General features: G+C 42.4%; 1 protein-coding gene across 1 annotated transcript in view; it reads right to left on the bottom strand.

Moving 5' to 3' along the window:
- The window catches only part of CPS1 (carbamoyl-phosphate synthase 1), a gene marked incomplete at both ends in the record, with an annotated part of 83,146 nt that overhangs the window by 44,114 nt on the left and 26,688 nt on the right, over nt 1–12,344 (bottom strand). Inside the window, 7 exons of the mRNA XM_079538820.1 lie at nt 327–503; nt 2,634–2,832; nt 6,059–6,269; nt 6,712–6,856; nt 9,057–9,185; nt 9,802–9,959; nt 10,477–10,666. Coding sequence (XP_079394946.1) covers nt 327–503; nt 2,634–2,832; nt 6,059–6,269; nt 6,712–6,856; nt 9,057–9,185; nt 9,802–9,959; nt 10,477–10,666 — 1,209 coding nt within the window. The remainder of the gene's footprint in view (nt 1–326; nt 504–2,633; nt 2,833–6,058; nt 6,270–6,711; nt 6,857–9,056; nt 9,186–9,801; nt 9,960–10,476; nt 10,667–12,344) is intronic.

The following is a 12,344-nucleotide window of genomic DNA, read 5'->3' as shown; positions in this document are numbered from 1 at the left end:
TTATTCCCTTCCCATAAACCTAATGGTAATCTGCCAAACGGATCAGCTTTAACTATCAACTACTCTAGCATAAATAAAGGCTGAATATTAGCTAATATTTAGCAAACAACTGTATTACAGGAGCAAGCAAAAGAAGTGATTCAGATTTCTACTGGCACTGCCACAAATTGTACTTCAGCAACAAAGATGCCACACAAATGAACAGAGTGTGCTTGGCAAAGGGAAACAAGGGGATGAAAAACACTTCACTTCTGCCACTTCAGCTCACCCCATTTAGTGGCCATAATTCAAGGGACACAGATCAAGGGCTTTCAATCTTTTGTTACCTTGGCCATTGCATATATTCGAGTGCTGGATGGTTCAGAGAGTTCCTTCCGGAGATCTGTGATGGCTGGCCAGGCTTTATTCATGGGCAGATGTGAAGTGAAGCCATCTATAGAGGGGTGGCACATCCTCAGGGCCTTTTGGAAGCTCTCTTCAAAAGTGCGGCCAATAGCCATGACCTGTAATGGAGAGCACTTCCACATCAGTGAGGAGCTGCTACCCAGCTGTCCTCCAAATAACAGAAGGATGCAAGTTTAAACTGTAACGATGAACATACAGAAAGATGACAGCCTTCAAACCCACTGCCTTAAGATAGCCATACTAGCTTTAAAACCAGTAGGAGTCCCACTTCTAGAACCAACTGCCAGTAATGACCAACGGAGAGTTTCAGACAAGTGACTGTTCTGCTTTCATCTCCCTATCTGTAAAATACAGAAAGTTGCTGCTCTCCTTGTAAACTGCTTGGAAGCATCGTAGAAAGCATTATGTAGCAGCATGGGTGTAGTAACACAGAAGGATATTTCTGTTTAACAACCTGCTAGAGAGAGAAACTCGCAGTGGGAATTTTAAGGTGCGGAAGAAACCTGCTCCTCTTCCTATAAATTACATTTAAAAGTGACACTCTCCTGAGAGGGCTCTCTTAAAGGATTATTCCTGCTTGGCACAGCAGTGCCGGGGCTTCCCTCCTTAAGTCTTGACATGAGTTGCAGTAAGAAAAAAAGACTTACTCTGTGAAAATCTGTGAAGTACAACAGAGCCCTTTCTCAAATTTCTAGATGGCAAAATCCTAGCTGCGTAAAAATCTTCACAGACACAGTGCTGAAAAATGTCAAATTAAAAAATAACATTGTTTTCTTCTTTCTTACAGCTCCAGGCTGTTGCCCAGCACAACAGAGCTCTGGAAAAAAACAGGCCAGGCCAGACTGTTCAATTAATAAAAATGCAGTAGGTGCTGCCATCTGCTTTTAGGCTCAGGCCTAAGGGGATGCCTGTGCCATAATAACAGATACAACGCTGCCAGAAGCCCTTTGCTTCAAAGACACCCTCTCCTCTTGGAGACTCATCTTTTTTTGTTGAGTACATCCATCAGCAGCAGGCTGCCTTTCTTCATCTTCTCCATCCTTGTTTCAGTTCACCCTCAGCAGTAGTAGACCAGCATGTCTGGAACTCTGACTCTTTCTATCCCTCTTCCCCCCTCACTTTACCCAGCATTCTGTTTTGAGAAAGTTGAGAAGGAGAGGGCGTTCATGTGGTTCTGCTTTTGTGGCATACAAACATTGGAAGGACTCAATACTTCCTCCTGCAAATACGTATGGTCAGCAAGTGATTGCCATACAGCTGAGGATGCACAAAGCAACCGTATTTGGAACTCCAATTCCAAAGAACAGTCCAAAAACTCATAAGCACAGAGGGTTAATATCAACAAGCATCAACTCACTGAAGAAAAAAAAAAACACACATTAAAAAAGCACCTCATTGACATTAAAAGCCAAAATTGCAAATGAAAAATGAAGTTCTAATTACTCTTTCCAATTGTGATGAAAGCTCATTGTCTGAGCAAGGTAGAATTGATGTTAGGAAAGTCTCATGTCAAAATAATTAAATTAAATAGCTACTTGAAAAGCATTAAGAGAAAAAGGCAGCTGAAAAAATATCAAATTATTTTGCTTTGGTACCTGATATGTAATTAACTAATTAAGAGAATAATTTATCCAGCTCCCACTTCTTAAAATTTGGTCTGAAAATGCTGCTATTGTCCCAGACACCTTAAAATCAGCATTTAAAAATTCTGCTGTTACATTCCAAATGTAAGGCTTAATCACTAAGGTAAACAAAACTTCAGAGCGATGTTACATGTCGTGCTTGGATTTCAAGAGCAGAAGTAGGTGAGATTTGGCATATAGTTTTAACAGGGAGGACAAATAACTACAGCAACAACTGAAGGCTGTTCATCCGCATCACTGAAAATCTCAACAAACCACAATTCCTGATGTGATACTCTTAACTAACCATCTTGGCAGAACTCTGAACAAAAAATAACTCCAGAAGTCTTGTCGTGAGTGTTAAGAGTGCATTCAAAGTGGTCTCTTCCATTAAAAGTCAAACTATTTACGAATCCTTACTGTGATAGCCAAGACCACAAAGCTCAAACTCATTTCAGTTAAATCGACTATCAGACAAGAATAACTTGAGCTGAATTAACGTCTTCAGAAGACACTGGGTTGAGAAAGATAGATACTCTGAGGATTTCTGATCAGTGGCTTTCCCAAGTGGTGGAATGGAAGGGAAGGACAGGCTCTCATACTCACCTCTCCCACGCTCTTCATGGAGCTCCCAATCCGGTTGGAGGCTCCCTGAAAACGGTCCAGGTCCCAGCGGGGTATCTTGGTAACAACATAATCCAGGCTGGGCTCAAAGTAGGCTGAGGTTTTTCCTGTCACTACATTCTTGATCTCTGGTAATGGGATCCCCAAGGCAATTTTGGCAGCAATGAACGCTAATGGATACCTGCCACAGAAGAGACATAGAGAATGGTAGAGTAGGAATGACTTTGCGTTTGCAGCTGCTTGTACGGCAAATGACAACAAAACCTCATAGGCCTCTGCTTTAATTAAGCTATCTGCTATACTGAATTGCAGCAGTTCACCATCCTTGGCATACTGTGTAGCATAGGTGGTCTAAAGAGACAGTCTCCATCTTACTGAGACAATTTCACTTTTCTTGCCTTTACTCTCTGGATATTAATCAGCTGTTGAAAAGAAAGCAAGATCCCAGAGTTAAAGCTGTGGCATTGAGGACATCTGGATCAGGTTCTTGGGCTTTGTCATCAAATTCCTTTTAATGTAGCATCTCCCTGCCTCATGTTATCACATGAAATACACGTGAAATTAGAAATACAGGTTTATTTTTGTTCTTATTTCTTCAAATATTAAGCTTTTGAGGGCCTGGATGTGCTTTGCACACGGCTAGATGACAGAATTCCTGCTTGTCTGCAGTCACAGACAGTCTACTTGTATAAACACTTAGACTAGTTGCCTGATAGTCTTAAGGACAGCCATCTTCAACATGGTATTACCTGCCCCGGGTGAAAGACATATTTGATACACAGTGCTATAAACACACATCATCCAGCATGCTACGAGGGCTGACTGATCATCAAAATCAGATAAGAGTTTCTCCCTGTGGTACTGCCAGGCCTGCAGCATTTCCTTCTGTCCCATGTGAGAGCAGAATGACTCAACTCTGCAACTGCTCGAGACGTTTCTGCCACTTCCCTGCCAGAGCTGGGAGCTAAGACTACCATCAGTATGCATGGACCACTGCACACACAAGCATGGCCTTGTCAATTAGGAAGGCTAATCACCTCAGCTCTGTGGCTAACACCAAGATTTTAACAGCCTGCACTTCTGCCAAGGATTTGGCAGCAGCATAGATGAATACCAGAGTTTGTGTTTTTTCATTTAGCAGATAAAGGCAATGAACTTCAAGGGACTCTTTGCACGTTACTTGCTTTTATTCTCCTTTTTTTTCCCCTCGAGGAACAAAGTGCCTTCTCCACACTATTGCAGAAAGTTATGGATTTCCCCCAAACCTCAAAGATTTTACTTTCCATTCGAACACAGGAATCACAAGAGGAAAATTTGACACCGGGGGCTTCAGCAGTCTACAATGAATCAGTTAGTTCAAAGATGGTAAAAGGAATGGAGATGACAGGTCTGTGAAGCTGGCTCAGCTGGAGGAGAGGAAATGAAGTGAGTCCGTTATTCTCATTTTGCTAGAGATGTCATCCTTCACAATGTTTAGTTGGATGGAAAAACCTCCTCAGCAGACAAGTTACTTTATTCCAGTATCAGACAAAAAATTTCATCTTGAAAAATCACCAAGAATCCCCACATCTTCCACTTATGTCACGTACTTTTTCCATGACTGATACTGACAGCTGAACCACTCTAATACATAACATAAACTGCATAAGCAGCCAGAGCACCGTTGTATAAGGTATTGTAGGTATCAGCCAGTCCTCAGGCTAACTTCCTATGATACCGTCAGCATAAACTGATATTGACAGGGGAGAGCAAATCTCTACACAGGCAGATAGGGATAAGACAAGGGAGAACAGTTTCAAACCAAAAGAGGAGAAATTTAGATTAGATGTTATGAGGAAATTCTTTACTCAGAGAGCAGTGAGGCCTGGCACTGCTGCCCAGAGAAGCTGTGGGTGTCCCATCCCTGGAGGCACCCAAGGCCAGGTTGGATGGGGCTAGGACAACCTGAGCTGGTGGGGACAAACCAGCCCTTGGCAGGGGGTTGAACTGAGTGGGCTTTAAGGTCCCTTCCAACCTGAGCCCTTACATGATTCTAGGAAATCTCAAGGTCTTTGGCTCATTCACAGTAAAGGATGTTTGAGGTCACTGTTCATCAGCATCATCTGCAAAAAAAAAATCTTTAGCTTTCTGAATCCAGGTATCACCTGAAGTTGCAGAACGAATCTAAACATTCTTCTTGGAAGCTTCCTCAGTGCAAACAGCTCCCTCTCTCAAGATTTTTTTCCTACAACGTTGATATCAAAGCCAGTTTCATGATGACTTTCTTGAGCCGCTTCCAGTCAGACACAGTCCATTTGCAACAGCTCTTAGGAAATCCCCCAGTGTTTCATCACACCCAAAGATCTCAGCACAAAGTTGCCTGTAACCCAAGTAGCTCCAGCCTTACCAGTGCATCATTCAAAAGCCAGATTCTTGCTGTTCTGTGAGAAGCCCAGATGTGAGGTGATTTTCCCTCCTCAACGCAATGGAAGACTACTGTGCTCGAGTACTCATTCAACCTCCTATCCCAATACACCGTATAGCTACCTAGATCAGAGCCTCACTTTATTACCTGCAACGTAACCCTTTTAAATAGATATCACATCTATAGTGAGATCATAACAACAGTTACATTTAGCTACAGGTCTGTTGCTGAAAAAGAAAACAATTGAGACACCCACTATCCAACATTATAACTTATCTCCACTCTGCTACAGCACTTCAACAACCACAGAAGTTGTTGAAAACCGAAAATTAATCTATAATTTGCACCTCTCAACAACATCTGCAAAGCACAATTAGGAAGCCAATTTTTAAACAGGCTGCTCTGACCGTTCTTATCTTGATTAGTTTATGATTAGCCAACAAAACAAAGGCAGACAGTAATACCATTTGCATCAGTTTGACAGACAGCTCATTACTAACTGTGTCCTTTGGGTCCCAGAGGTGATTTGCAGCCAACATATGGATACAGCAGATATGCTTTGTAAGGACAGCTCTTAGGCTCCCCTCCCACACACCTCCTGGGAGTTTTTCCCTTCTGCACTAACAGCATCAGCAGGCTGGAACCAACTTGGAAGGCTCACTAACCCCTTCTTCCATCTCCCAGCAGGACCGACTCTCCCAGGGTCACTCCCAGCAGATGCTGACAGAAGCTGTTCTTAGAAACTTCCCAGGCTATTCATCCTGCCCTGACTACTCCAGAATTCCCCCAGATAGCCAACTTCAGCCTACCTTGCTGCAAATTAGGCTTACGCATCCTCGTCTTAACTGCATGGAAAGCAGATGCAGAAACTCTTCGTATTCACAGCTGTCATCTACATATTTAATTAACACACCAATCCAACTCCCTTGCCCTAATTCTGTTGTTCTCCACTTCTTGTTTGTTCATGTTGTTTGTTTAGTATTCATTCTTTAAATAAACTTACCCTGTTGCCTTGGATGCCAAAGCTGAACTTCTCGAGAGTCTGGCATTAACTTCAATGATGTAGTAGTCCAGGGAAGTTGGATGCAGAGCAAACTGGATATTACATTCTCCCACAATGTCCAAATATCGGACAACCTTGATGGCACGATCCCTCAGCATCTGAAATTCCTCATTAGTGAGTGTCTGGCTCGGAGCCACTACGACAGAATCTCCTGTTTGTCACAAGGTAACAGAGAAGGAAAATGAGAAGCAGTTCAGCAGCAGTAAATTCTGGCCACATACACTGCTTTGTTTGCTAAACCACTGCCACTAGTGAAGTTACAACAAGCTTTCAAAACTCAATGCAATGAAAAACAAAGACAGTCAGAGAAATGGATTCTGGAGAAGCTAAAAGCCATTTTATGAAAAACAGTATGATAGCTGTGGGCTCAGCCTAACAATATCTGTTTTACACACTATCTGGCTACATTGGAAACCTGAAGAGCACTTCTAGAGCCCACTTCATCAACCACACAACTGTGTAAACGACTGTTTATCATTATGTTTATCATTATGTTATATTATCATTATGTTTATCATTATGTTTATGTTTATCATTATGTTTAACAGTTATCAGAAGCCACTTCCAGTGATCCATCCTGTGCTCAGACCTACCTGTGTGGACTCCCATCGCATCTATGTTTTCCATATTGCAGACTGCAATACAATTATCTGCAGCATCTCTCACAACTTCGTATTCTATCTCCTTCCAGCCCACAACTGATTTTTCCACAAGAATTTGTTTAGTCATTGCAAATGCCTGCAAATACATCAGAGACAAGGCATGCTTAATGCTTCTGTTCCTCTCCAGACATCCCAGATCACCATGAACACTGGAAAATAAGGGTAAGTGAAGCTCGTTGCACAGATGACAAGCACTTCGTACTTTCTTTAAAATAAATAAATAAATACATGCATTATCTTTATTTGAAAAGCACAAATGGGTAAAGGAGCAGGGCATGTGAGGTTGCAATGGCACGTAAGTAAAAATATAAAAATATCTAAGGATTCAGTCACACAACAGACACGTGGTTTTGTGCACAAGAGTAGCTCCATGGAATTCAGTTGGACAGCTGCACAGAAAGCTGAGTGACTAAGTGATAGGAAGCACGAGTGCCAGCAAACACTACTTAATTAATAGCACTAATAATGTTGCTTATCATTGACATACTAACCAGAACCACGATTCACGATTTATTCTTAAACTAATCTAGCAAGCACTCCTCAGCACAAGAGACAAAAATGAAAAATATCATTTGTTGGTAAATGAGCATAATCTAAGTGAATAAATGGACGCAATATTAGAAGATAGAAAACATTAATCACATCTCGCTTAAAACCGGCATATTATCAATCCACCCTTTAGCAGAGCTTCTACTTTTAATGCTGCACATGAATCAGCTTACAGTCTTGCCCTCCCTACAGGTAGCTTAAGCTTTTACTCCAATAAGGCTCTTAGCTCAGTCGCCAAACTCACATAATAAAAAAAGAAAAAAAGAAGTAAATTGTAGAGGAGCATTTCACCCAGACTAAGCAGGCACTCAGCTTGTAGTAATGCAGTGGGAATACCTAGCTATGTTTGTAAATCAATCCATATTTCTCCTTTGTTACTGTCTACTGCCTTCTCTCACTCAAAAACATACAATCACAGAACACCCCAAGTTGGAAGGGTCCCAGAAGGATCACCCAAAGCTGAGAATGGTGTTCAACTGCTCCCTGAGCTCCAGCAGCTTGCGTCTGTGCCTGCCTTGGGGAGCTGCTCCACGCTCACTGCCCTCTGAGGCAGAGCCTTTTCCTCACATTGACCTAACCCTCCCCTGATGCAGTCCACCGAGCTGCTGTGGCTGGGACTAAAGGAGGAGTCCAGCAGATGGCTCTGAGCTGCCTGGCGCCTCCAGGTGAGTCTTAAGGAAGAGGGTAGGACTGAGAGTGGTGTCCACTGAGCTGTGCTGGGACAACAGGAGGTGTCCAGCAGACAGCCCCAATCCCCTTGCCACCTCCAGGTGAGCCCTGAGGAAGAGGGAAGGACTTGGACTGGTATCCAGTGAGCTGCTGTGCGGATAGCCCCAAGCTCCCTGAGGCCTTGGCAGTGTCAAGAGAAGCTACAGAGGCAAGGTGTGCCATTAGAGAAGCAGAAGACCTGGTTTTGGATGGGAAGAAGGGCTGAAGATCAGCATGAAAGTCCTTTCCAGTTTCTCCGTTGGGACTCTTTTTCAAGTCAGGACAATAAACAGTTGAAAAGGACAATACAGTTCAAAGGGACGATAAGGATAACAATGAAGAAGTAAAGCCAGTAAGTGCCTCTCTGTCTTTGATACTTGAGGGTCTGTCTCGGGACTACTTTCCTCAGAGAGAACAGCTTTGCCCCACGGGCTGAGGCCCAGCTTAGGCCTGCACCCACCGCTGCCTGCAGCCGCCAGCCCTGTCTGCCCCCGGATTTCCTGCAGCAAAAGTTCTTCACTGCACAGCCAGGAACAGCTGGCGGATGCCAAATGATGAAGAGCATCACATCACCCCCTTACATCTTTACAGAAAAGAGCAATGACCCAAAGAAAGAAAGCCTTCAGACACAAACACAGCAGAGGCCCAAGCCTCCCAAGCCTTCTGACTCTGATACCACTGCGATCACTGAGCTTTCCAAAGGTTTCACGTTTCTTGACATCTTTCACGTGCCGAAAGAGGTGAAAATAATCCGCTCTGATTCTTGACAGACCAAAATTAAACAAATGCTCAGATTAAGGCCAGTTTCTCATTAACAGGTCTGTCAATTAACCTTAGTCGTTTCCCAAGTCAGCAGCATGAATTAGGAAAAGAAGGCGTGCGAAAGAGTCAGGATAAGGGCCTACAGATAAGATGAAAAGTAGAGTATGTATGAGTACAGTGCCAGCGTAGGAACTATATCAAAAAAGAATCATCATCTGTCTGGACTCTATTCCCAGAGCTTGCAATCACAGACATACCTTTGTTCCAAGGTCCAGCAAACTTTCCTTGTCAGTGCACACACCTGACCCCAAACCACCAAGGGCATAAGCAGAACGTATCATGACCGGATAGCTGATTTTCTCAGCTGCCTCCAAAGCATCTTCAATCTTAAAGGAGAAAGGAAGACATTTCAGAGAAAATGAATTCAGATAAATAAAATCAACCAACTGAGATTACTCTGTTAACTGGAAATCCCATCACCAAGACATTAAGCTGTCCCTAGACAAATTGAAAGGAATGGAATTGGCTTTTTAATATTACTCCATTCCGCCAAAAAAAAAAAAACCAAAAAAACAGAGAAGTGGAACATGGGCTCAAGACGGTGCCTTTTGCCTTTAGCAGTGTGGGCTTTCCTGCTAAATTCCCATGGCCTTACCTGGTCTGCCTTTGCAGACTATAGCATCAAATATCATCCTGGTTTGAGACTGTTTCCTCCAAACTCAAACATGCCTTCCATTGAACCAGTTATTGTTTCTCACTCTCATCCTCAAGAGAGATTTCAGCATTGCTGAGTTAGATGACCAGAAATTAGCTTACACTTTCCAAGTGCTTAATAGTATTTTCATCTATTTTAAATCACTGTCAACCAGCACCAGTCCCTGGGGCGTGCTAGAGAAGCTAAGCTTGTAGTTACCTTTCACTTAACAAAAACAGATTTAAAAAACAAATAAATAAGTCTCACAACAACAATAGTAAACACATCTTCAAAAGTGTCTGATTTACCGATTCCACTGCAAAGCTAGGAGCAATCTTTTCATTTAGCTCCATCAGTTTATCAGAAAAAAGCTTTCTATCCTCGGTAGCCATGATGGATTCAACTGATGTACCTAGGACCTTCACACCATACTGCTGCAGGACTCCTTGCTTGAAGAGCTCCACTCCTGCAGAGCAGACAAAGCCATAGTTTTGAGGCACGATAGTAAACAAAGAACAAAGTGTCCAGAAGCTGCGTGACTACCTGACCACTCGCCTGCCCACATCAACAGATATAGTCATTATTCTGATACAAGCATTTCCACCCTACAATCTAACAAACGTGGGATTAGTGACAAACGTACTGCTTGATGGTCATCCAAGAAACAAGCAGTGCAGTTGGATAACGTTGCAAGAAGGTAAATGAGGCTGACTTCTCCCTTTGATCTCCACCTCCACAGTCTGAGTACCCTCAACTGATCTATAATAGACAAGAGGTGAGCTCTATCACAGGATGCATGCGTTAAGTATCAAAAGCAGTGATTAGATGCTACGTTCACAGTTTAGCAGTTACTTTTTCCCACATGGTCAGCATCTCTGTCTATAACCTCCAGGCAACGTATCACAGATCTTGCACGTCTGCATAAATGGTGATTGCAATGAATTTGCCTGCAAGAGCTGCCAAGGTGTCTGCACTGTACTCACCGCAGTTGAGAGCTGTTTGGCCACCCATGCCCAAAATTAATCCATCAGGATGCTCTGCCTTGATGACCTCTGTGACAAACCGTGGAGTGATGGGGAGGAAATACACAGCGTCAGCCTGCTTTAAGCCGGTCTCGTTGGTCTGCACTGAAGCGATGTTGGGATTCATGAGGACAATTTTTACATTTTCTTCCTGCAAAATGAAAACCTGCATTTAAACTTGGCACACACGGTAAAAGCTAACAATATTATCAGCAGCAAGGAGAGAAGGGGTTCAACAAGAAGTTCCACCGGCAGCACAAGATAGGTTCCTTAAGATATAAAAGACAAAATCTCTGCTTCTATATGCAAGGCAAAGGTTAGCCAGAACTTCATACTGCTTTTTCTCTGTCACAGATGAGAAACTGAGATAAAAAGATAGTCGAGTTTATGATTTGCTTCCTGCTGTAGTGGTGATGGTTTTCCTACTCTTTTGTCTATTTCACTACAGCTTGCTCAACAATGGAAAAGCCGGACAAGCGCTGAGCAGATCAACTCTTCTCACTCTCAAAACACATTAGTGCATAAAGAGGAAACTAACCAAGTTTTGATAAGGAGCTCAGATTGTGGCCATGCTGAAAAAAATAATAGTAAAGACCACACATCAATCACAGATAGGTGGAGGGTAACATATTACTGCTTTATTTAAAAGGTGTACTGGGAAGAGGAAAGGCTCTGGCCTTAATTTTATGGGAACTCATTCTAATCTCCACCAATTTCAGGTAAGGCAATAAGTTATTCCATGTAAGTAAACCCTTTGGAAACAATGCCAACTATTGAGGCAAAATACATTTGAAGAGAAAAGTTTGCCATATGGGAGTAACAGAAGCTAAGAAAGAAAAATGGAAACTTTCAGAACAAACAGAAATGAAAGCCAAAATATAAATAAATCGATAAACAGAGAAATAAATAAGAGAAAAAATAGGAAAAAGGTTGACAGATTATGTCAGCCATTTCTCAAGCAAACGCTATGCAATTTTTGCTGGGATTGGTATAGGAACTATAGAAGCTTTTCTTCCCCTTAGTTCACAGAACTTATGAGAACACCACAGGATTTTTCTGTTTGTTTCAAAAACTGCTTGAGCCACAAATACACAGCCCACCTGGAGCAGTGGGATTCTTACTGAATGCTCTCTCTGATTACTTAGGTCAAGTACTAGATAACATTTCTTTTCTTTCCTTTGATAACTTAAATACTGCTTCAAAAACTACAAATTTCTGTTGACACTTTCCTAGGAAAAGCTGGATTTTTTTACTTTCCTTAAAAATGTGTGGAGCAGGGGAAAGATAGAACAAAATTCTCACAGAAAATATTTCAGTTCTAGACCAATGACTCTTATCTGTGGTTTTCATGCCACTGCTGAAGGAGGAGGGCTGTTCACTGACCAAGTTATTCTTCTCTAATGAATGTACTCAGGAATTCACAGCTACACTTCTACTGCAATGAACGGGGGAGCAGGAAGGTACATGACTTCATGACAGCAAGGTGTCATATCTGTATAACATCACTTCCTTTCCTACTTATCTGGGGCAAGGTGTCTTAAGGACCAGCTGGCAGAGATGAGGAAAATAACTAACAAGCAGAATTAATGCCCCCAAGCCCAGTTATTTGGGATGCAAGATTTTAATCCAGTTGCTATTTGCCTTTGCAACTCTTTCCTCCCACTTCTGTTTGTTTTTTGGTTTGTTTGTTTGTTTAAGTGCACGACATTCTGCACAATAGATACCCATTCTAACTGGAGAATTTCATCACATCCTAGTTAAAATAACTAACAATACTTCAGAGTGCTCTGTTCCTCCTTTTGTGTAACATCCACCCGTACTCAGAACAG

This window comes from Tetrao urogallus, assembly GCF_951394365.1.
Source record: "Tetrao urogallus genome assembly, chromosome: 8".
Taxonomy (NCBI): Eukaryota; Metazoa; Chordata; class Aves; order Galliformes; family Phasianidae; genus Tetrao; species Tetrao urogallus.
This window is presented reverse-complemented; position numbering and strand designations above follow the sequence as displayed.